Genomic DNA, 23,565 nt, shown 5'->3' with positions numbered 1-23,565 from the left:
TAGAACGTAACGATCGAACAAACAAGAGACACACCAAAGACTTGTGCCCACTTGAAGCAACTATGACTGTTAAGCCATACTTTAACAATCCATTTATCCAAGCCCACACCCAATATGCACTACTCGAGCTGAGCACTTGGATCAACAGGCAAATGCATCACTAAGAGCATTCATGTTTGTCCAGACCATGTTCGAAACTCAATCATAACATTTTTCATCGTCTATTTACTACCGAACCCTATCAGTCCCCATAACATCCGCCTCTCATCTTCATCATGCCCACTTTACCGAGGGTTAGCAATTCACATCTTCACAGGCATAAAAATCGTAACAGTCGTCACATTAAACACATAAATATCATCCTCGCACTGACATGAGCTTTGCAAACATGAACAAAGCATCATGGGCAGAACACGAGGACGTAAAGGTGCAGGGATTGGATACTGCTTGGAAGGCGGTATGGAGGGACCGGAAGGCACGGCATATGTCGCAATCGGTAATCGCAGGACCTAGAGTGAGTAAATTGGCGCATGGGAGAAGCAACCGAAAGGTAAACCAAGGAAGGAAACCAAATCGCGAGGGCATTTTCAAAAGTGTTCAGGGTTCCAAAGAGGGCTCCAAGGGGGTTTCCAAGAGGGCAAGGACTCCAAGGTTATGGGATTATCCGGGTGGGTATACGGCAAAGGACTTTGGGAATGACCGGGTGGATGGTTTAGGGAAGGTTGCTAGGTGACCGGGCGGAGGGTGTCGCAAAGGCTGCGGGAGTAACCGGGAGGGTATGTGATACAAAGGCTGTGGGAGTGGCCGAATGGATATGGTATGTCGCAACGGCTACCGGGGTATGGAATGATTGTCGCAAGGCGGTCGAAGGTTGCTCGGAGGTTGCGCTGGAATCGACCGTAGCTGCAATGGGGCTTACCTTCACACTTCACCTCGACACCACGCATTGCCATGAGGCACCGACCAGATTGAACGTGGTAGTGCTGATAACTACTCGTGATTAGCATGCAAACTCCTCCAAACGCCTTCGCTTTTATTTTTCCGAGACGCCGTATCGCTATGCAGAACAAAAAAAGAAATCAAAACGTATACTCTACAGAGTCCAGAGACCACTCCGTCGTTTGCCCATGGGGTAGACGAGGAGGGCCGCCATGAACAAGCCGACAGTAATTCCAATGGCAATCTGGATCATGGAAGCTGCGACGTTGAAGACAATAGCGTTCAGACTATCGGGGCTCGACTAATTTGCGTTAGCAGTGACCATTTGAGATGATACCAAGTGTCTTACATCAGTCGCTCCTGCTGCGCCTTTGATCAAGGCGGATGCAGTTTTCAGAGCAGAGTTGATACTCCCGCTTGATGCAAGAGATCCAGGGACCTGTACATAGACGGCGGGTAGGAGGACAGCAGCGGCAACTCCGTGGCGCAGTCGACTGTAGAGGTTGGCCAAAACACCAACGGTGAAGGCACCAAATGTGTATGCGATTGGAGCAGAAGATGAGAATTTCTTGCTGGCGTAGAAGTTGACCAAGTAACCAGCAAAAGCAATGATGATCATGGCAGGCATTTGCTTGTACTTTGCTTGTACGGTGAAAGTCGTGAAGAAGACATACAGAGGAACGAAGAGGAAGCTCCAGTATGGGTGTAGGGGTTCCTGGCATTGGGTCGCGTTGGTGGCATTGCTATCGATAGCACCATAGATAGCCGTGCCGACGGTTATGCCATATCCCAGAAAGAGAGAGTAGATGATGGCAAAGACAAGTCGGATGGAGCCAGGCACAATGGCACGGGACTGGAGTTCGAGGGCAGAGCTCAGGACCAGCCATCCGGGAAGGATCAAGGCGATGGCGCTTTGTGCAATGGCTGAGAAACAGAAGAGGTTTCCATTGTTGATGCTGCCAAAAGCACGAGCAAGGAAGCTCATGAGAATGGTAGCGGAGATTTCGAAAACAGTGCTGTACGTCTTGGATAATGGAGCGATGACCAATTGGAGCACGCCCAAAACCATACCAAGGGCGAGGATAATAGGCATGTCAATGAAGCGTGCTGAGAAGAAGACGGAAACGGCCGCGCTAGCCAAGCCATACATGATGACGGTCAACCAGACGGGATGACGGTCTTTTGCGTTGATGACGGTGTCGAGGCGGGCAAGAGCTTCGTCGAGACTGATGACATCATGCAGGACTTCCTTGTAGATCTCATGAGTATCTTTGAGCTTACCCAGGTTGACGCCCTGGGCAGTGCGGACAATCTTGACTTCGGCGGTATGGGTAAGGTTGTCGTCGAAGGAAATGATCATACAACCAGGGATATAGAGAAACTGGCTGTTAATCTCGAGAACCTTTGCTGTCATGGCAAGATATTCCTCGAGGCGATGAGTAGGTGCGCCAAAAAGCATGAGAGCACGACACATGCGAATAATGTATTGCTGTCGCTTGAGGATGTTGGCCACATGAATCTTGATCTTGGCGTCCTGGTCTTCTTTGGCCTTCCAGACTTTTGCAACAATGCCACCACTGGCCGTCCGCTTGTGCATGCGTGGTCGCAGAGCAGGGTCTTTCTTTTCATCTTTAGGGTTGGCCAACTTGGCCGAAGCACCAATCAGAGTAGCCAGTGTGTCGGTTGATTGGATGGGTTTGTTGGCATTGTACCATTTCCGTTTTGGCGTGTTGGCACCCGAAGAAGAGACTGGATGGGGAGGGGTAGTGTTGCTGTGTTCAGAGGCGGCGTCGGGAAAGGCAGGTACGGGATTCTTGTATGTCTGGAGGATCTGATAGAAGATGCCTCCATTGTTGTTCCCTGTCACGGCATAGCCGCCGTCCGAGTCGGTGTCGCTAAAAGCATGACCTTCTGAACTCTCAGCATGTGCGGTTTCAGCATGTGCAGGGCGGGCATTGTGGGCGTTGAGCAGCTCTTCGGCATCGGTCGTGTGCTGGTCGACGGTGTTTTCTCCCGAATCAGACCCTTGGACGGGGTCATAGCTGGGAGAGAGCTGGGGAGAAATGGGGACTTCAACATTGGCCGAGCTGTTGAAGCGCACTCGTGTCCTACCCGTCGCCTGCTCAGGCTGTACTGAGGGTGTTGGGTAGGTTGGGGCAAGGTGGTCGAGCTCGTGAGCATCGACGTTTGTGCGATCAGATGAATGGGACGAAGTGGGCTCCATTGCGGGGTGATGGGGTGCCCGGAAGGGGAGATGGCAACGAAGAAGAGTGTGCTATAGTGTGGATCAAAGGAATGAGGGCAGATGTGGTTTGAGGGGAAGTCAAGCATATATCGGCGTGGTGCTGGGAGCTCAGGGCTTGGGCAGTGAGTCGTCGTCGGCGTTACCTCATGGGCCCAACTGCGTTTGCGGCCGTCGATGCGAACCCAAACGACCAGTGCGTCGCGGGCGCGACCTGGCGGTGGATCCAAAGAATGGATCAAGAGATGGTAGCGATGCTTGGGAAGCGCCGAAAGGAGAAGTATGTGAGCAATCTCGAAGCCAAAGGCGGCGACATCGGTCACGGGTGATGCAACGGGCCCGGCTAAAAGTGGAAATCTGTGTGTCATGGATTCGCTGATTGGCCACCCGCCACCAGCAGACGGGCTAAAGTCAGCGACATCCGACATGCTCTGTGAAAAAATCCATCTCACCACCACCCGCCGGCACACTCGCCCTCACCCCCGACTCGACGACGCGAGTCCCCGTGGGGCCTGCGACAGCGAACACTGGCCCAAATCCTACCTCGATCCCTTCTTGGCTGCGCTGCCACCGTGTCAGTAGCAAATTAGAGCACGCTCTAGAAGCATCGCTGGATCCACACAGTCCCTGATTATGGCCTCTCCGCGACGTGCCTCCAAGGGGTATGTACTAGTAGTATATACTATGTACACGGTAATATGTGTTTATGCGGTACATCTGCTATACAGAAAGGAGTGTCGTAGACCGCCTCTTTTTGCAAATGCCTTCGCCGTAACGGTCACGCGCATATAGTACGTTGCCTTGCGCAGATATCACAGCTCCCTGGCTAGGCGAATTGAATTGGCATGCGCCGTGTGTATGTACTGCCGTATTAGCGTATAGTGTATTGCTCCATATGCCTGCAGCCAAGGTAAGATTAGCAGGTAGAAAGAATACGGACAAAACCTTCTTCTCAGCAATCACCTCAACATGACGAAATATTACACAATGTCCTAAACCCATTCCATCCATCTCGGAGGCAAATCCCGCATGTTGCTGAAGATCTTTTCAGTTATCCGGAAATAGTACCTGACTGAACCAACAAACAAGATACCAATGGGAGCGGAGCCCCTGCGTCCCAGCAGGGAAGGTTGCTCCGCTAGCATGCCCATGACGCACCTCATGGCGCGTCCCGGCACTCGAAACCGATCCCGAGCAGATCGCATCTTTAGCGAGAACCCCGTCAAGAGATCATAGCCTACGCAGATCTTCTGAATGACTGACCATGTCGGCACCGGGTACTTGTCGATCCTGGTTGCTAGGTTGCTGTATCCGTCATTATCGCGTAGGCATATTTGGTGTGTTTGGTAGCTGAATATCCTAAAGCAGCTCTTCATCTCGACCTCACGTCATCCTCGTCTTGCATACTGCTGGGTTCATATACACAAGCAACTTCCTCGTACAACTCGCCCTTGACCACCAACTGAATCCTCCCCCTTTCCCTAAACCCAGCTTTTGCATAGAATGTCTCGGCCGCCTCTACAGTACTCTCCAAGTACGCGGGCACCCGTTGCTTGTTGCATGCGTCGAGGCCCCAGACAAGTAGCTTTGTGCCCACGCCCTGATGGCCATGGCTCGGTGATACGGCGATCCAGGATAGTTCTGTCGAGGCCGACATTACCAAGAGTCAGTTGGAAGCGAAACGTGACATGTATACTCACCGTAATGCCGACAATCTCCAATAGTACTCTCCGCGACTTTCGCAGCAGCAGCTCTCCATGCATTTAAAATATCCCAATCTGTTCCCTCTGGTAGATTCCAACGCGGTGCTGTATATGTCTTTTTGACACCGCTGCCTCTTTCCTCCTCTTTATCTTCCGGACAAGCGTGGCACCACACTGCAAATCCTACGATTTCTCCTCCGCCATCCGTTTCCATATCTGTAGACTGTGCAACCACCACACTCGTCCTCTCATCAAGCATGTCAGCGATTAGCTTTTCTTCTACGGCGCGTTTGAATGCCGCCCAAATTGCTGGCGTAGGATAGATGGCGCGCATAAGCCGGTTGGAAGAGAAGGCTGATACATGAATACTAGCCAGACGTGGGGCAACAGAAGGAGTCGCGGGGTAGATGCGGATGGTCATCTTGAACTGCAGGGCGGGGTTGTGGAGGGAATAGCCGTTCCGTTATATGTGATGCTTGGCCGCGATTATGGGCGATATAAACGGACGTCTGGTGCTTGACTGGTGCAGTCGTTGATAGCAGATGCCGTGGTGATGTTTGGTGGTTGTGCGAACGTCTCCAAAATGCACCGCCACACTGTTCCAGCGCGTGAGCATATATACACAGCCACCCTGCCTGACATACGAGGCAACTGAAAGCTGCCTAAAAAGCCCTGACAGCGCTGACCGTTTAAGATCGGAACATCTCGTTTCCACAGAAACATGAAAACTGTAGCTGGCTCTCCACACCATAAGCTATCTAGATAGCAAATACCTCGCTTTACTAACCGCTTGACCTAACCCGAGAAGAATTTCGACTCCTTCGCATACACCCCACCAACATCTCGGAAAGCATCATTTCATGCCAGCTCTTCACTACTAGTCTTGCTGAAGAACCATCATACAATGCTCTGTCCTACGAATGGGGCCAAAGAGACATCACCAAACCCATTGTAGTCAATGGTACCAGAGTCCAGGTTACCCCCGATCTCGAAGCCGCATTACGGCGCATCCGTCAGTCTGACTCAGAATTCATCCTCTGGGTCGACGCAGTGTGCATCAACCAGCAAGATTTCGACGAAAGGAATACCCAGGTGGCCATGATGAGCAGACTGTATTCCAAGACTACGCTGGCTTACGCATGACTGGGTGAAGAAGATGATGGTAGCGCTCAACGTACTTCCCTTATCCGCGGTTTCGTCGGTAATTTTAACAAGCGTTTTGAGGACATTGATCAATTCACTATCAAATCCAGTAGGGGCCTTTGCGACGACATAAACTGGAGGGTGTGCGCGTATGTTACACGAAATCTTCGGGATGGTAAATTGGCATTGGTCATAGTTATCTAATATCCAAGACATGGAATTGGTATTTTCTAGATCATACTGGTATAGGACTTGGATTCATCAAGAGCTCGTTCTTCCACCCAAAGTATCATTACTTTCCGGCTCGGCATCTATATTATTCAGTATGATGACGATTATTGGATACATGATCAATTCCATTCGATACCAATGCATTGAGTGGGCAGACTGTACGGATGAAACCCGTACCACTTTGTGGAAAGTTACCTTACCTCCCGCGCTTGAACTAAACGATAATTGATCTGGGGAACATTCTTGACGTAGTATCACTTCTGAGGCTATGTGAAGCTACAGATCCCCGCGACAAGATCTACGATATCTTGGGTTTTTGTGAAGGCCCTATGCCTGTCACCGTCGACTATACTAAGCCAGTAGCTCAATTGTTTGCAGAATTAGTTTCAAAACGTTGCCGAACAGTAATATTGATCCCTGCATCCCGAACCTGCCGTCCTGGACGCCAAATTCTCGCCAAGATTTCATCGAATATACCATTAAAGACTGGATTGGGGTGCATGCCCATGGAGGATGGAAAGCAAGAATATTTCCCACAACTTCTCAGTTGCTACGAACCTCTGGGTGTGTAGTAGATACCATCCAGTCAGTTGTTCAATCTCCGACTCATCAGGCGACAGACGTTTTACTCGATTTCATCGTATCCAACATCACCATGTCTCATCCAACGGGTGCTACCTTTCTCCAAGCACTTTGCTGTAATATCATCGAATATCACTCCATGGACAACTTTCAAACCCGATTTTCAATGTATGAAATCCGTACGTTCTTGCACTAGATACTAGGCTGTGGGAAGGAAAAACCCATGTTGCATTGGCGATTCCACACTTTTGTTGAACAGAACAATCTCATGGCCGTCTTTGAATCTGTTCCAGGAGAAATCTTCATGAGCTTGCGATTTGCGACAGTTACCGGAGCAATCGATCATCTGGTTGAGCCGTATAAGGACGCTAAAGATTATAGCGCTTTTCTCGCAATGTCTCCACAACAACGTATGTCGCCTTTTTGGGGGTCTGAATCATACCCCGACGCTTTCCAGGCAGATATAGAGTGGTGAATTCTTTCAAAACATGTCAGCCTTCAGTACATGAGGATGAAAACCGAACAATTAGCCAACAGAAAAAGCTTGATTGTCATAGAAAAGGGTTATATAGGCTTGGGAACCTGTGATGTTTTGGTAGGGGACGATGTTTGTATTGTCGCAGGATGTCCATACCCTACTATCATATGGCCATCAGGCAGCCGTCATCAAGTCGTTGGTGGTGGCTTCATCTTTGGATTGAGGGACTGTGAGTTATTCAGAGATGGGTACTTGACGGACGACAGTCAGGAGACTAGTTGGGCCGACTTGTGGAAGAATGTATGCTAGGCTAGACCCATTTAACAACGGTCTTGCTGGCATTGGCATGGTAAAACTCTTTAAAGGCATGAAGATCGTCCTCCGCTCAGACGGGCGAAACCCTTCTTTTTGGGTGCATTGGCTGCGTTTGACGCCTCATACCGAGATTTCCTACATTGTTTGACAAAGAACAGGGCTGGTCGCGAGCATGGAAACTGGACATACTGCCGCGCATGATCATGAATTGTTCCCGAAGAAATAAAACTTCATGCTTTGCCGTGATTTCCAAGGTTTAAGCGAGCGGTTCCAGGAGAGATTTTGTGCTGCCCCTGTTGCGGATATGAATTCCGAGGTCGAATATGCGATGATTGGGAGTAGTATGGTCTCAACGGCTGCACAAGGCCCGTGCACTCAGACTGAGGATCCTCGATCGCCATCGCGTGCGGAGACTATTGCGCGACATATTCAACGTGCCGTTCTGTGTCGGGCGATGGTTCTGTATAATCGCTATGAAAGACTAGGTTCCTCTTTCACAGGAGAAACGAGCATGGCCGTCGGATCTACTTCTCTTTGCTCTGTGGTATAGGCAGTTACAGCTTGCTATCATCGCATCGTGCCAGCATCACGACAACCTGGTCTCTGCTTTCTCGATCGCATCAGCTCTTCAGGCAACACATGCCGACCACTAAGGAAAAAATCCTCATTCGCTTGTATCCCACCGCCTGGCTTCGGATGAGGTCGCAACCGGCGCCGTGGCGTGCACTGAAACCAGGCACTTTGCTACAACAGGTTTTGCAAACACGAACAGGGGCCTGAGGGTCCCTCAGGAACCTCCGAGAGTTGAAATTACTGACATCAACATCGACCTCTAGCAGGGACGATGGCTTGGACCTGAGGTTCGAGGCTGTCAGGACATGCGGGCCGTTGCTCGTTCCGGCAAGTTGAAACCTTATTCGCCTCACATCCCTAACGCGCATAGGCCTTATGGCATCGACCAACAGAGCCTCAACACTGCAATATTCCTGCATCTGGACTTGCTACGTATTCTCCGACAGTTCCTGTCAGGCCAAGACTGCCACCGCTGGAGTTGCACTCTTGGTCTGGTTGCTGGTATCTAGCGCCTCTGATTGGACCTCGTTGCCCAGCGCCTCATTGAGCACATGGGTTTTACCCTAGCACGTTCGTGCCAAGCACCATCACTTGCGGCTAGACGGCAAAGTGGCAGCTGTAGATGTTGGAGAAGAGTGGGGAGACTACCTTTTGGTTGCCCTGTCTGGTCGCCCTGGCGCCTCAAGGCACCATGACTATGCAGAGAATGCGGCCAGGAGACCGAGATCAAACACTTGCAAGTTTACACCGACTCCACGTAATGTTTTTGCTCCCAGATGGATGTTCCGATTCGGCCTTATTCCTTAGCAACAACCCAAAGTACATATAACGTGAAAGGCCTGGCGCCTCATAGGTTTTGTCATCTCTCTCATCAAAACCGTCTTCAAGTCCCTTACCTTCTTTTCAACAGTGCCGAGCACTCATATTTTAATCATTGTTGAGCTGTGCTCTTCATTCTTTCATTTTACCATTGTAATACACAGACACTCGGTGACCCGCATCCAGTCCTTTCAGGAAAACAAAAAGAAACCGACCATTCATAATGAAGACTATTTACCCACTACTCACTCTCCTTTCGGCTGCGGCCGTAGCCGCCGGTCCTCTCCCAAGGAACGTACAGCCACTTCCGAACGCAAACCTCAAGCCTACCCGCGTCGTCGCGCGCACGCAAATGCCTGCCGAGGCTGCACCAGCACCAGCACCAGCAGCAGAAGTTGATCCTGCCAAAGCTGCCGCGGATGCTATGGAAGCGATGCATGCAGCTGAAGCGGAGGCCAAAGAAAAAGCTCATCAAGAGGCTGCTAAGCAGATGGAGGCCATGCATCAGGCAGAGGCAGAGGCAAAGGAGAAGGCCCACCAAGAGGCCGCTAAGCAGATGGAGGCTATGCACCAAGCAGAAGCCGAAGCAAAAGAAAAGGCACACCAGGAATCCGCAGCAGCTATGGAAGCCATGCACATTGCATCTGAGAAAGCAAAGGACGCTGCCCACAAGGCGTCGGCTGATGCCATGGAAGCTATGCACGTCTCGCGAGAAATGGCCAGCATCTCCATGGCCATGAAGACAGAGGCTCCAGCTGCTACTCCTCCTCCACCACCACCTGCTGCCATGCCTCACGAGCCTCCTGCCCCGGCCCCTACACATGTTATTCCCCCTCCCGCCGCCGAGATGCCACCACCACCACCACCTGCTCACACAATGGCACCCCCTCCACCTCCCGCTGCAGAGATGCCACCTCCACCTCCTGCCCACACAATGGCACCCCCTCCACCTCCTGCCGCGGAAATGCCTCCTCCTCCCCCAGCTCACGAGATGCCAGCTCCATCTGCCCCAGCTGCTGCAGAGATGCCGCCACCGCCTCCTGCTCATGTGATGCCACCACCTCCCCCTGCTCATACAATGGCGCCTCCTCCTCCTGCTGCGGAGATGCCACCTCCCGCACCCGCTCATGAGATGCCTCCTGCTGCTGAGATGACTCCTCCTGCCAAGATGTCTTCTGCTCCCGCTGAAATGCCTTCTGCTCCCGCTGAAATGCCATCTCCACCTCCCGCTGCTGAGATGCCCCCAGCCGCTGGTGGCATGAACGGCAGTGAAGCTGCACCGCCTACATCATCTGCTCCCCCTGCGGCTGAGGTCACCGAAAGCTTCTCTCTGATTATGGATCAGGCTGCTAAGGCTACTGGTGCTGCCAACATGACTGCTTCCCCGGCCATGAGCACCCCTGCGGCGCCTGCTGAAACCGGTGCTGCTGAGGAAGAGAAGAAGAAGGCTGAAGAGGAGCAGAAGAAGGCAGCTGAAGAGGAGAAGAAGAAGAAGGCCGAGGAAGAAAAGAAGGCCAAGGAAGAGGCTGACAAGGCTGCTCAGGAAGAGGAGAAGAAGGCTGCAGAGGAACAGAAGAAGCAGGAGGAAGCTGACAAGCAGGCTGCCGAGGAGGAAAAGAAGAAGCAAGAGGAGGCTGCTCAAGCCGAGAAGCCCGCTGAGGACGCTGCGCAAGACAACAAGGGCGAAGCCGAAGCCTCAGCCCCTGCCGAAGCACCTGCTGAGGTACCTGCTGAAGCGCCTGCCGAAGCGCCCGCCGCACAGGAACAGCAACAAGAAGCAGCCGGCGAAGCAACCATCAAGCTACCAGCTGGCTTCCTCACTTCCTCACGTCTGCGCCGCGCCAATCTCGCCAACGTACCCGTTAAGCGCGGCATGAAGGCTGTCGCTTTCTAAACGCCCGGTCCCCATTTTTTCTTTTTTGTGTACTTAGTATATGGGATAAAGTGAGAGGCGGGTTGATGAAGAAGACAATTAGATGTGTGTGTATGTGTGATTATAAGCACAGGACTGTTTAGCGTTGTCCGTGATGCTGGTTAGACGAGAAAGCGCGTTTAGAGAATTATTAGTGTAGCGTAGTTACTTGACCGAGTGCAATCATCCTGACTCGTGTTTCCTTTTTTTCCGAATAACAAACTTTATTCTCATTATGATCTGTTCCTTGAGACTTTGCTTGTGCTGATGGATTTGTATCTGCTGATTGGAATGAGGGTTTCGCGATCTTACTTTGGCTTGGAAGCAGGAGATGGCAGTTGATAGAAGCAGAGGTGGCCCTGGAAGTGTCTAACTGAGGTATATAAGTATAGTGTACATGCGTAGCGCTCTTGTGATTAACTAGTTTACAACTGTCTTAGTATCTGTAGGTACGTTGGATACGAAAACAGATAAAATAGCAGCGTAAGCTGCTGCCACAGCCATCATCTCGAAGCTGGTCACTTTGAGGAAAAGCGATACGAGGAATGACAGCCCAAGTATCCACGCCGCGATAATCGCCAACTGAATGTTTTTAGATGACTCGTGCGACAGAACAACCAAAGGAGCGATGAGAAACACGGCTGTAAATGCTGCGGTGAGTAGACGCCCAGTAATCTCGGCTATGAGAAGAGTGTCTGGGTACAACCATGGTTGGTAATGGTCGTAGTGGTGCTTCATCCGAACTTTGACCGGGTCTTCAATGTCCTGGGATTTCCTCAACAGCTTCCGTAATCTGAAGCGGCGTAGGGACTTGTGGAGCCAGCGCTGGAACGGATCGGTGCGCGCTCGCGTTCCGAGATCTACTCGTACTAGCCTTGTCTTGTACATCTCGCATGGTTTGATGGGTTTACGTAGGCTGAGGTCGCTATGTATGCTGGAGAGTAGCTCGTCGTCGATCAGGGAGTTTGTTTCCATCATCATGATTTTGTTGAAGGCATCTAGGGCTTCGTCTTTTTTTGATGCAGGTTTTGTGTCAGTGTGGGTAGTCGAGGTTAAGTTTAGAGACTGCGTACCATATTCTTTCAACAGATTGCGAAGCTTTTCAATAAATTTTTGAGTGATTACTTCATCGGTCTTTGGGAAGTTGAGTTCTCCTGTGCTTTTCTTGAGACCAAGCCGATTGGACGAGGAGATAGGCAAGCCGAGGCTGAGGCCGGCTTTGTACAAAATGTGGTCCATTTGGGCAATCTCATCTTCTAGGAAACGTAAATTTAGTAAATGCGTAGTTTTAAATCGACGGAAGCTGTGCAATGTGATATTTTTGTTAGCCGTGCTGGCTATCCATGCATCTTGAAAGTTGATGTGCGTGCTGATTTTTAGACTTTGGCGCGCGTTGTCTATAGGCAATTCGTCCATGTTGAAGTAGTAAAGGTGGGTGCGAAAAGGCAGAAGTTATAGGAAGGAAAATCATCTATATATTTAAAAACCCCAGGAAGTAGGTCCTTGATCCTTCATGCATGCTAATCCCAAGCCTAATCACTTCTTTGGTCATGATTCGCGATAGAAGCGCCTTGAGTAACCAACGACTAGGGTAATGTGTGGCGCAGCTATGCGGCGCATGATCCTGTGTTGAGAAGGCTGAGATAATGTAATAGGCTGAAATAGGTCGATCAGGCAGAATCAATGCGACAAGGCTGAAGCGACATTGCCTTGCTGCACACACTCATTTTCACTGAAACAACATGTCTTTTTAACATAGTACCACCTTCCTTTCAGCCCAAGTCATAACAAGTACTTTCAAGAATGGCATCTGGCAGTACGCCCGCCAGCTGTGCAGATTACCACGTCGCTTTGATATGCCCTACCGCCAACCTCGAATTCTTTCCTGCGACGCTGATGCTTGATGAGGAGCACCCAACACCGCCTTAAGATACTCATTACGATGAAAATAATTACGTATGCGGTACTATCAATGAACACGCAGTCGTTGTTGCGACTTGTCCACAGGGAGGGACAGGTAATGTCAACGCTGGCCGCTTAACTGGGCCTATATTTAAGACATTTCCCAACATTCGCATGGCGGTGCTTGTGGGCATTGGAGGCGGTATCCCCCGCGAAGAGATCCCCGACGAAGCTCTGGATGATATTCACCTTGGAGACGTGGTCATGGGATGGCCTGGTGACGACGGACCCGCGTGTGTGTACCACGAAAGGGGTAGAGCCAAGGTTGATGGGAGATTTGACATGGCGAGGACAATGCGAAACCCAGATTGGAGACTTACCCAGGCACTCAGTGTCCTTGCTAGCGATCATGAAATAGGAAAGACTACTTTCGAGGTCTAACTTCGCAGGCTGCAGCGCACGAAGCGAGCGAAGAGATTTGCCCATCCAGGCCTCGAGCATGACAAGCTCTTCAAGGCTCGATATCATCATGTCGGCAGCTATGAATCTAGATGCAAAGATTGCGATGCAAGAAAACTGGTCCAACGCCCCCAAAGAACTGAGGAGGGCCTGCAAAAGCTAGTCTTTCATCAAGGGAGGATTGCTACCGGTAATGCAGTTATTCAGAACGCCGAGCTGCATGGCAAGATTAGAGCGCGATGCGATGGAGCACTTTGTGTGGAAATGGAAGCGGCAGGTGTTGATGCGAGTAGAAGATGCCTTGTTGTCCGTGGCATCTCCTATTACGCAGATTCTCACAAAAATGATTTGTGGAGAGCGCATGCAGCTGGTAATGCGGCTGCGTTCACTAGGGAGCTGTTTTGCAGAATTCAGCCGGCCACAGTCAAAGACATGGAAGTGAAGCCTGAAGGTCAGTAGCAGGCCTTTTTAGGGCAATGGACCACGTAGGGATATGGAAATACAACTTTGAATTATCGATAAGACGTATGTGCACCATGCTAACACATTACGGCACCATGGTTTGTTCCACTACCTAGACCACAGTCCTTCGTCGGTCGCGGGAAACAGCTTGCTCTACTAAAATACCCACACAGCTTCAGAAGGCTGCTGTCGATATGCTATATACGGCCTAGGTGGTTGCGGAAAAACAGCTCTCGCTCTTGAGACAGCCTATCGAACACGAGAGCAGCAGCCTCAGCGTGCTGTGTTCTGGGTACCTGCAATCGACCAAGCGGATTTTGAACAGGCATACCGAGAGATATGACTACTACTTCGCATACCTGGCATCACAGATGCTAAGGCCGATGTCAGAAAACCTGTCAAGGCAAGACTGAGCGACGAAAATTTTGGACAGTGGCTGATGGTTGTTGACGACGCGGACGACGACAGTATTCTCTTCAACCCACTTATAGGGGGAGCGACGAGGATCAGCTGATCGACTATCTTCCATACAGCCAAAAGGGCTCTCTCATTTTTACCACCCGATTTGTAAAGGCTGCACACAACTTGGCTGCAAATAACGTCATGGAGCTAGGTATGCTCGACAATGGAGATGGAAAAGAGGTCTTGAGAACTCGCTTGTTCGAAAAGTACCAACATCTGGTCGAGGATGAGGTAATGACAGACGAATTTCTCAATATGCTTACTTGCCTCGCCCTCGCAATCGTTCAGGCGGCAGCATTCATCAACCAGAACGACATCCAGCTCTCCGACTATATACAGCTATATCGAGCAAGCAAACAACAGGCGACTCAGCTTCTCAGTGAACATTTCCAAGACCAAGGAAGGTATCGAGAAATGAAAAATCCCATCGCAACAACTTGGTACGTCTCATTCGACCAAATCACATCACGCGACAAACTAGCGGCTGACTACCTGTCATTCATGGGATGCATAGCAAATAACGATATACCCGACTCAATTCTGCCGGGCGAAGGGCCACAGCTAGAACAAACGAAGGCGATTGGAACTTTAAAAGCATACGCTTTTGTTACTGAGCCAATGTTTGCGGGGGACAAGTATGAATTTCAGCAAGCGCAGACACAAAGGCCAAAGATATCATTCAACGTCCACCCATTGGTGCACTTGGCAATGCGGGGCTGGCTGAAATCACAAAGTCAGTGGCTCAAGTGGGTAGAGAAAGAGATTGTGCCGTTTGGAGATCACAGAACAAGAGAAATGTGGACGCCATACCTGCCTCATGCCAAATATGTCATGGGTGTGCCTGAAATCTTCGAGCAAGATGCAGGGTTGGATCTGCTTGAGCGGATAGGACAATGCGAAATGATGCTGGGACGCTACAGGGTTGCGGAGGAGATACACCGTCAGCTGCTGTGCAGAACAGTCAATGTGTTTAGTGAAGAGCATCCATACATTACAGGTTACAAGAACTGCCTGGGAGTAGCACTATTCAAGCAAAATTGATACGGAGAAGCAGAAGCGATATTTAGAGAGGTAACAGTGCTACGTGAAAAGACTTTCGGCCAAGATGATGGATGGACAAGAAATGTCAAAAATAACCTAGCAACTGTACTAAGACTCCAGGACTATTTCGAAGTCGCGGAGAAGATATATCGACTGATGATAACACTGAGTGAAAAAGACTTTGGAAAGGAGCATGTAGTCACTATACTCAGTTTGGGCAACCTAGGTTTAATGTTTGCTGATCTAGACAAGAATGAAGAGGCGGAGCAAATGTTCCAAGAAATACTAGCGATAACAAAGAAAGTTTTTGGAGAGGAGCACCCCCATACACTACAGATACTATGTACAACTTAGCAAGGGTGCTACGAAGATTAGGCAGGTGCGAAGAGGCGGAACAGATACTCTAAAAAACCATTATTATTAGAAAAGAAAATCATGGGCAAGGAGCACCCGCACATTGTAAGCGCTATGGTCAGCTTAGCAACAGTGCTACGGCAATTAGGCAGGTATGAAGAGGCGGCACGTATGCTTGGAGATACTTTAGCGCTAGGAAAGAAGGTCTTAGGCAAAGAGCACATAAACAATTAGGTTGTTATGATCGATTTAGCAGGCGTGCTAGGAAATATGTGTAAATACGACGAGGCGGAACAAATGTACCTAGAAACGCTAGGGCTAGCGGTAAGGATACTGGGCAAAGAGCACTCAACAACGCAGAATTGCCTGGAAAGTTTTGTTGCAATGCTACAAAAGCTAGGTAGATTCGAAGATGCCGCATCTGTAATGGAGAAGGTAGCTTAGCTATTTTTTCATGAATGCAAAATGCGATATCAAGACAACTCCTACACACTTACAATATCAATGACCTAACTAGTTGGGATGTTGTCCGCGTCTGCTGCTTGGGGACGACTGTTGCCAGCGCTGTACTGGCGCTTGGTCGGAATGTTGTCCACATCCGCGGCTTGGGGACGACTGTTGCCAGCGCTGTACTGGCGCTTGGTCGGAATGTTGTCCACATCCGCGGCTTGGGGGCGACTGTTGCCAGCGCTGTACTGACGTTTGATCAGGATGTTGGAATCCACAGCTTCAGTTCTACCAGTCAATGGCTGCGTGGGCACGGCCACAGACAAAGCCAATAGACTCGTGAAAGTAAACAGGGTAGAGAAATGCATTATGAGTTACACTTAAGTTTTGATTGTACAAAATGGTGTGTAGAGAGGTTTTTCGTTACGGGGCGTCTTTATAGATATATTTTCTTGCAATGTAAATCCTGCTTCTTTTCGTGTGATTGCATCGAGAGCGTATAGGTGAACTGCCGAGAACTCAACTCGATCTACATTGAAATCCACACCGCAGTTTCATCGCCGCTATTATCATCGTCAAACTTCCTACCGTGTATCTCTCCATTACGAATATCCCTGCGTGCCAGAACCAACTAATCAGCTTGCAAGTTTGGGGCAGAAGCCTGTGATTCAAATAAGCTAACTGGTCGGTTCTAGGACCTAGGGATTTCCGTCGCGAACGGATACACGTTAGCATAGACATGCTGCTATTATCACTATTCATGGTGTCATGAGGGGTTGCCATCGACCCTGTAATAAAAGACGTCAATATTCTATCACTATCTCGTATATATGCTAATCTTTCCCAAAGAAGCTGCACAGGTGATAAGCATAAGCTTACGCTACTAGCGTAGTATCCTCGGCACTACTAAAAAGCCGCTGCAATCAGAAACACTTTGTAATCGCGTTTACGCATGATACAGTATCAACTGAATCTTATAGCTCAATTAAGAAACTACCAGCTACAGAGCTTAAGTTACTTGTTACAGAACAATGCTTCAAAAGCTATCAACATTAGATCTACGCAGTAATGTAAGTAACGAGATTTCTTCCATAGTGACTGATCTTTCGTGATACCAGGACTTCTGCTGAATCGGCCCTACTAGTAATCTCCTGCCGATTAGAGTGCTAAGTACATCAAATATGTGCTACTGAACCCCGGTATAGATTGTAGATCGGTCGACCAAGACGCTCCCCTTGTTCGTAGAGCATACGCGTCACGTCAGCCTATACGAGGTATCCGCATTTCAAGCCGTGTCTATCCCTAACTAAGCTGTAGTATACTATTGGCATCATCATACCAAGTCTCATGACGAGAAGGCTTAGTTATCGTTGCCCTTACGATTGGGTCCGATGCTGCTCAATCTTAACTTCTTATTTTTCTACAAACGATATCTTACATTCCACAGTCTTTGTTAAACAAGAGATTATACGCGACTTGCCGCCAAACATACTTGATTGATTAATACTATGTCAACTGTTTCTGATGATTTGCCAGATATCGCAGAGCAAGGCGAGAAATTCGCTCTCTTACACCAAGAAGAAGTATCAAGGAAGCCATCACGCTTTAAAACGCAATCATGGCTAATAGCCGTATGCGCTATTATTATTACGAATCTACTTTCAATTGTTCTTACTGCAAGATTTACAAAATCCCAGAGCTACTTATCATACTCCTTAGACTTGCCTAGAAGTACGTGTTTTCATGTCCTCGAAATATACTAAGACTAACTCTTTGAAGTGGAAGGAATTTATCCTGAACTTGACAGATCCCACATCCTAACTCAATTCAGCGAGCATCGGGTTAATGGGACAAGTAGATGGTCAGCTCCGCCAAGTCCCTCAGTGGACAGAGCTTGGCTAGAACTAGGAGTTCGCGATATTGGATTTCTTGTTCCAAAAGCAGTCGGTATCAGTCATGGTCTTGACCCCAGAGAGCAAAAATACTACCCAAAAGGAACATATCGCAGCGATTCTGAACTAGAAGGATTTATCGTGTTTGTTCAAGCCTTCCACGACCTACATTGTTTAGTAAGTACAGTTCTACCTTTACGCTATCAAAGCATTGCTAAGGTGCGACAGGATGAGCTCCGAAAAGCCCTCTACTTCAACAAACCCTACTACCGCCAGTACGAGGATGATAATCTCGTGCCGGAGTGGTTCCGTGTAAGCCATATTAGTACGTTGTTCTGAGTGCAACAATCTATGATTTTATAATAGAACAGTACTAACTTGTCCTATTAGATCATTGTCTGGACAATATTCGCGAGACCTTGATGTGTGCAGCTGATATAGGGGTGATACCAACCGTATGGACTGGGTCGCATAACAGCTCTATTAGATTTTCTAATAAGCATCAATGCAATAGTTACGATTCATTGCTCGAGTGGAAAGCGAAGTGGGATGCAGACCATCCCGCTTTCGTAAAGGAGTTACAGGAGAAGCTTCAAGCGCCTCCAGATGCAGTTTTTCATGATCCTAGCGAATGGGTGGCCTAAGTTATAGCATGAAGGCATTTCAACAACCTACCTTTCATGAACGTGCAACGTGAAATGAACACGACTTACGCGCACACTTACAAAATCAACAAAGACTTGTTTTTGAAGAAAAACATGCAATTTCGCTAAAATGCTACGTAATGCAATCTAGGATAGCGACCGTCACCCCCCGACTAAACGCCTCTAAACCCAAACCAAGAAGAACCGAATCGCTCAACGCCGTACAATAAAGATAAAAAAAAGATGGCATACTAACCGTGTGATGAGGTAAAATGAAATCGTAAACATCATTCATGAAGAGAGGCACCAAAGTACCATCTGATATAGCAAAAAGGGGGGTGGCATAAAATAAAAAGGAAAGACAAGAGCAGAGAATCGAAGATGCATGTATATTAAACCAAAAGCTATTTAGGCAAAGGAAAGAAAAAAAGAAAGGAGAAGAAGATGTCGTGAGACTAATAATTTGGGTGATATCAAATAAAAAGAAGAACATGGGGCAGAAAAGGTATCAAAGAACAATGACCAAGAAAAAAAAGAAGCGAATGGAGGATGAAACTTCAGAGTAATACAGTGTGATCATTTGGTCCTTTGAATTGGGGGTAAAAAGAAGGAGAAGAGGAGTTGGATAAAGGCAGGAAGAGGAGGGGGTAAAAACGATCCTAACAGCAATTTTCAAACTTTTGGTCCTCGCGAACCGACCCGTGTCTTCTCGTGTTCGCGCATGTAAAAATCAATAGACTGGTCAAAGGAAATGGAGTGAGAAAGGTAATCTGACAAATCATTTGACGCTTTCCTACCACCATCATTGTCATCGTTGTCGGAGTCCTCGGTTGCAGAGAGATAATCGTTGACAAGAGGATCGCGGTGTAATTTTCCAGCCCGTGTGCGGGATTGTGTTGTGTCTTTTGCTGAGCCAGTGTTGGATGTCATCTTCTTCGTCTTTGTCTCTGTTTTCGCCTTTGCACCCTTGTTTGTACATGTAACATCGCTGGATACAACCTCCATGGAATCGACTGGCTTGGAGATACTTTGATGGGAATCTAATGCGCCGATGCTGGGAGGACGGATCGTAGTATCCGACGTCTTTTCCCCCAAAGCCTTGTTCTCAACATCAGCGACGCGAACTATGTTCTTCGGTCCAACGCTTGGTATCGAATGCCGAGGCACAGATGTTACAACTTGCTTCTCTTCTTTGTGGGGCGATGCTGGGGTGGTGAAAATGGGTATCGCCTGAGGTTTGATCTCCGATTCAGTACCACGGACACTTTCACCGAACAGGGTGCCATCCTTCTCATCCCAGAGCCTCTCATCGATACGTGCTTCCTCGTCTGATGAAAACTGCAAGTCTTTGATACTCCCATCAAGGCTATGCCGTATCCGTTCGCTCTCATACGACACCCGCTCTGGTTCCCCGAACCCCGAATCTTGATGCAAAGGCATGCGGTGTCCTTGTGACCCCGAAAGACCTGTTCGCACTCGTCTTGATAGGGGTTCTGGTCGATCGAATATCGAGAATCCGGTGCTCGTCCGCGATGGAGGTTCCGTACTAGGTGCCGAGGAGTCCATGGCAACATCGTACTCGAGGCCGGCTAGTGTGCTGGAGTCGGGCTTTTGCGGTTGTTGGCTGTCATAATAATAATCTGGAGTTTCAGCGGGTTGAGGGGGTGTATGTGATGGCTGCGGCCATGATTGTGCAAGATGGTGCACACGCTCACTAAAGGAGGCCTCATTGCCGCTACTGTGAGATTGTCCTTTTTCAGACGATCCCTGCAGGCTGTTTCTCATCGACTGTGACTCAATAGGCTGAAGTCCACTTCCCATCGACAAGCCCAGTGGGGTTTCTTCGGAAGTCTTACTGCCTATGAACGAATCCTCCATCTCGCCTGGTGGACTCGCAAATCGGATGTCTTTCGGCTCCTGTGTTACAAACTCATGCACATCAAGGTCACCACAAGCTCGTTGAACAAGCTTGGTGTCGCCATCCACATAGACTTGCTCCCATCGTGTTTCCCTGCTAGCTGGTAGGCTTGCAAGTTCATTTTCGAGCTCTGAGTCATCCAACGACATGACGGATCGATGGCCGGGATAGGGCGAGCGTGAGCAGTCGCTCCGCCTATTTCTGTCGCTGATACTGAGAGGATGCGGGGAACGACCGCGCTGAGAGCGTTCGTTAGGTATGATATAGGAGCCGGAAGATTCGGGGTACTCTGTGCGTGGAACATGAACCTCTTCGAAGAACGACTGTTGTCTCGACTGGCGACGGTGGTTGGAAATATCCTCCAGGTCTACAGCTGTCTTAGGATCGATGTACTCTTTGTCGCTCCTATGCGTGGAGATGCTGTCTCTCACAGTAGCCCTTGGCTTGAAGTCGTCTTCTAGGGTATTTTCGGGGAACCGCTTGAGTAGGTTTGCGGCTGACGGTCTGGACTGGGGTGACTCGCTCAAGCATGCTCGAATGATGTCACGGAAGTAAGGCGGGATGTCAGTATCGCGTCGATCCAGTGTGCGGGTCAACGGTCGCTGCTGGCGCTCAGGTTCATCTTGCTGTTCTGCTAATGCCCAAAGCACCATACCAAGCTGAAACAAATCAGACTTGACACCAATGTATATCGATATACGCTGTCCACTCTCTATGAGCTTGGCAAGTTCCGGTGGCTCCCATCCGACCGGGCAGCCGCGGCGGTTGATATCAATGATTTTAGCGTTGTCATCATTGTCAATGACAATATTCGACAGGGTAAAATCTCCTTGTACGAAGCCAGCTTCATGAATTTCTGAAAGACCCTGAATGATCTGCCGTGCCCATCGCTCCCGGCGCTCCCAGTAAAGATGACTTGTTGTTTTGAAGTCGTAAATCATATCGACCAGTGCACCATGTTCGGCATAGCTAATCAAGAGTCCCTTGATGAGCTCGTTTCGCTGATCGACAATAACGCCTTCGAACTTGATGACAGACTTGGAATTTTGTACGCTGACAAGCGCGTTAATCTCGTAGAGGAATTCTTCGACCGCGTCTGGCCCAGGGATTTCCTTCTTGATTAGTGTCCGGTTGTTAACCGAGACTTTGTACACAAAGCCAGAAATGTGGGAGTCAAAAGCAATCGCGTCTTCACGAAATCGCTTGCAATCCAGATGCACAATCGCCGAAACAGCTGGATACGGAATGATTTCGTTCACGTCCTCTGTGACGTGAACATGGAGGCGGCCATCTGTCGTTTCAAGTTTCAGGTTTGTCACGGTGTCATAGAACTGTATAGCTGGCAGAGAGTCGCGGATGGCCTCATAAATACGCGAACTCTTGTCACGCTGGTAATGGAGAGACTTGAGATCTGCCTCAAGTGAGTCTGGTTCCATGTTTCGGTAGTCGCAGGACACTGTGACCCTTCTCCATCTGTTTGGCTCTTCGGCAAACGTCACAAAGAACTTTTCGCGGTCTGACATGTCCCGGAAGTGCATACTGAGGTTCAATATCCATTTTGCTTCCAGCTCTTCCTGCAACCGAATATCATCAATGACGGACCCTGAGTGATGTGAGCTATGCTCAGAAAAGGTATCCACTGCTTCAACAGGTGGCGGTGGCGGTAGTGATGCGGGAGGTGGAGGTGGAGATTGCGATGGTTGCGGAGGGGGAGGGGGAGGGAGAGGAGGCAGCATCAGTTCCCCAACAGAGGCGCCTGCAGACATGTAGTCTTCGGGCTCCTCGATGCCATAGTCGACCTGACGTGCACCGGGTGGAAGATTCGAATCTGGACCTCCACCTATAGTACGCTCTTCCATGACGGGGTGCGGCTCTTCTTTCACATGGCTTTCACACAAACTCAGGACGTTGGGCGCTGACATGGAAGGGGCAGAAAGGGGAGGCGGCGAAATGTCTCGTTTTGAGGGTGCTGAACTTTGTCGATCGACCGAGGCAGCTCTCCTGTGTTCGCCCGGGACAGGGACCTCGAGCAGTTTATCCCTCTTTTCACTCTGCATTCGCTTGAACGTCAAGGGTCTAGGCAGCCCTGGAATAACCTTCTTACTGCCTCTGCGTCCCAGCAAACCAGCACTCGAATGCGGTCGTGTCGGCTCTTTGTTCTTATCTTCGACGGGCTTCGCGGCTTTGGTCGACGATGGCGGCGGTTCCTGCTCCTCCTTTTTCAGCCAGGCGCCAATCTTTTGGAAGCTCAGGTGATCCCACATGCTCCTGTGCTTGCTGACTTCTGCGCGCGCTCTCTGCCTGCTGCGGCTGCTGCTCGTCTCGCCATTGTCCGCTGATGGCAATGGCATCTTCTTCTCACACTGGCTCTCGCACACGTCCCACGCTGTGCAGCGCCGTGTGGCTGGTGTCTCGGCTCGTTGCCAGCCGTCTGATGGTCGGGTGGTTGCCTTCGCGGTGTGTCGAGGACCAAGTGACTCAGACAGGCGGTGGCAGGCCTTCTATTCGTGCGGCGGGGAAATTGGCAGGTCGGGTCGGATGGATTAAAATTGTGCTATGGGTTTGGCGCCAGCTGCATGCTGTGTCGCGATCATGTGTCACTGTGGCTTCCTGCGTCCACCAACCTAGTTCGTGCTCTGTGCCTTGATGCTGCGATGGCGCATTTGCCCCTCTCTACCGTAGATTTTTTTTCTTTTTCTTTGTTTGTTTCCTTATTTTTTTCCTTCCCTTGGTGCTAATCTCTGCAACTCAATCTTGGCAGTCCCGACGTGCGAATGGCAGACAGGAAAGACCGATAGGTGTTTTATTGCCGCCCAAGCGACATGCCAGGGAGCGGATTGGCGCCTAACCTTAATCAAAGGCAGGCGGATGACGGACGGAATCTCCAGCGACGGGCTCGAGTCAATGGGGCTGTCGAGGGCAGGCGGACAAGCAGTCGTCGATGGTCGGGGGGCTGGGGAGGGACGGGAAAGGGGAGGGCAGGCAGCGATGAATGCGACGTGCGACGATGAGTCTGATGTGAGTTGGGATGAGTGCGCGACAGAAGG

General features: G+C 49.7%; 11 protein-coding genes across 11 annotated transcripts; 5 read left to right on the top strand and 6 right to left on the bottom strand.

Annotated features, from left to right (window-relative positions):
- Positions 1-913: 913 nt before the first annotated feature.
- Positions 914-3,291, bottom strand: COCSADRAFT_312716 (uncharacterized protein). Its single transcript, XM_007701047.1, has 2 exons — positions 1,289-3,291; positions 914-1,240 (listed from the first exon to the last, which is right to left on the bottom strand). The coding sequence occupies exons 1-2, from the start codon at positions 3,161-3,163 to the stop codon at positions 1,094-1,096; spliced, it is 2,022 nt and encodes a 673-aa protein (XP_007699237.1). The 5' UTR covers positions 3,164-3,291; the 3' UTR covers positions 914-1,093.
- Positions 3,292-4,553: 1,262 nt separating this feature from the next.
- COCSADRAFT_198874 (uncharacterized protein) lies at positions 4,554-5,426 on the bottom strand (the record flags this gene model as incomplete). Its single annotated transcript, XM_007701046.1, has 2 exons — positions 4,882-5,426; positions 4,554-4,822 (listed from the first exon to the last, which is right to left on the bottom strand). Exons 1-2 carry the CDS (start codon positions 5,303-5,305, stop codon positions 4,554-4,556), a joined length of 693 nt encoding a protein of 230 aa, XP_007699236.1. The 5' UTR covers positions 5,306-5,426.
- A 41-nt stretch (positions 5,427-5,467) lies between these two features.
- Positions 5,468-6,229, top strand: COCSADRAFT_198873 (uncharacterized protein; the record flags this gene model as incomplete). The annotated part of the gene is made up of 2 exons (XM_007701045.1): positions 5,468-5,492; positions 5,693-6,229. The coding sequence occupies 2 exons, from the start codon at positions 5,468-5,470 to the stop codon at positions 6,025-6,027; spliced, it is 360 nt and encodes a 119-aa protein (XP_007699235.1). The 3' UTR covers positions 6,028-6,229.
- Positions 6,230-9,047: 2,818 nt separating this feature from the next.
- On the top strand, positions 9,048-11,125 carry COCSADRAFT_35995 (uncharacterized protein). Its single transcript, XM_007700884.1, has one exon. The coding sequence runs from the start codon at positions 9,249-9,251 to the stop codon at positions 10,917-10,919; it is 1,671 nt and encodes a 556-aa protein (XP_007699074.1). The 5' UTR covers positions 9,048-9,248; the 3' UTR covers positions 10,920-11,125.
- Positions 11,126-11,248: 123 nt separating this feature from the next.
- Positions 11,249-12,360, bottom strand: COCSADRAFT_312678 (uncharacterized protein). The gene is made up of 2 exons (XM_007701044.1): positions 12,011-12,360; positions 11,249-11,947 (listed from the first exon to the last, which is right to left on the bottom strand). Exons 1-2 carry the CDS (start codon positions 12,351-12,353, stop codon positions 11,358-11,360), a joined length of 933 nt encoding a protein of 310 aa, XP_007699234.1. The 5' UTR covers positions 12,354-12,360; the 3' UTR covers positions 11,249-11,357.
- Positions 12,361-12,740: 380 nt separating this feature from the next.
- On the top strand, positions 12,741-13,326 carry COCSADRAFT_189691 (uncharacterized protein; the record flags this gene model as incomplete). Its single annotated transcript, XM_007701043.1, has 2 exons — positions 12,741-12,753; positions 12,922-13,326. The coding sequence occupies 2 exons, from the start codon at positions 12,741-12,743 to the stop codon at positions 13,278-13,280; spliced, it is 372 nt and encodes a 123-aa protein (XP_007699233.1). The 3' UTR covers positions 13,281-13,326.
- Positions 13,327-13,562: 236 nt separating this feature from the next.
- Positions 13,563-15,851, top strand: COCSADRAFT_355719 (uncharacterized protein; the record flags this gene model as incomplete). Its single annotated transcript, XM_007701042.1, has 5 exons — positions 13,563-13,749; positions 13,934-14,045; positions 14,252-15,088; positions 15,290-15,368; positions 15,639-15,851. The coding sequence occupies 5 exons, from the start codon at positions 13,563-13,565 to the stop codon at positions 15,849-15,851; spliced, it is 1,428 nt and encodes a 475-aa protein (XP_007699232.1).
- Positions 15,851-16,456, bottom strand: COCSADRAFT_189690 (uncharacterized protein). Its single transcript, XM_007701041.1, has 2 exons — positions 16,115-16,456; positions 15,851-16,038 (listed from the first exon to the last, which is right to left on the bottom strand). Exon 1 carries the CDS (start codon positions 16,430-16,432, stop codon positions 16,127-16,129), a length of 306 nt encoding a protein of 101 aa, XP_007699231.1. The 5' UTR covers positions 16,433-16,456; the 3' UTR covers positions 15,851-16,038; positions 16,115-16,126.
- Positions 16,457-17,860: 1,404 nt separating this feature from the next.
- On the top strand, positions 17,861-18,492 carry COCSADRAFT_44294 (uncharacterized protein; the record flags this gene model as incomplete). Its single annotated transcript, XM_007701012.1, has 3 exons — positions 17,861-18,133; positions 18,185-18,281; positions 18,347-18,492. Coding segments are annotated over 3 exons (516 nt in total), but the record flags the coding sequence as incomplete, so codon positions are not given.
- Positions 18,493-18,686: 194 nt separating this feature from the next.
- Positions 18,687-19,182, bottom strand: COCSADRAFT_312642 (uncharacterized protein). Its single transcript, XM_007701040.1, has one exon. It carries the CDS (start codon positions 19,091-19,093, stop codon positions 18,734-18,736), a length of 360 nt encoding a protein of 119 aa, XP_007699230.1. The 5' UTR covers positions 19,094-19,182; the 3' UTR covers positions 18,687-18,733.
- Positions 19,183-19,272: 90 nt separating this feature from the next.
- On the bottom strand, positions 19,273-22,869 carry COCSADRAFT_88941 (uncharacterized protein; the record flags this gene model as incomplete). Its single annotated transcript, XM_007701039.1, has 2 exons — positions 19,273-20,240; positions 20,310-22,869. 2 exons carry the CDS (start codon positions 22,867-22,869, stop codon positions 19,273-19,275), a joined length of 3,528 nt encoding a protein of 1,175 aa, XP_007699229.1.
- Positions 22,870-23,565: the final 696 nt, after the last annotated feature.

Source organism: Bipolaris sorokiniana, assembly GCF_000338995.1.
Source record: "Bipolaris sorokiniana ND90Pr unplaced genomic scaffold COCSAscaffold_6, whole genome shotgun sequence".
Classification (NCBI taxonomy): domain Eukaryota; kingdom Fungi; phylum Ascomycota; class Dothideomycetes; order Pleosporales; family Pleosporaceae; genus Bipolaris; species Bipolaris sorokiniana.
The sequence above is the reverse complement of the archived record's forward strand: the minus strand, read 5'-3'. Positions and strand labels throughout refer to the sequence as shown.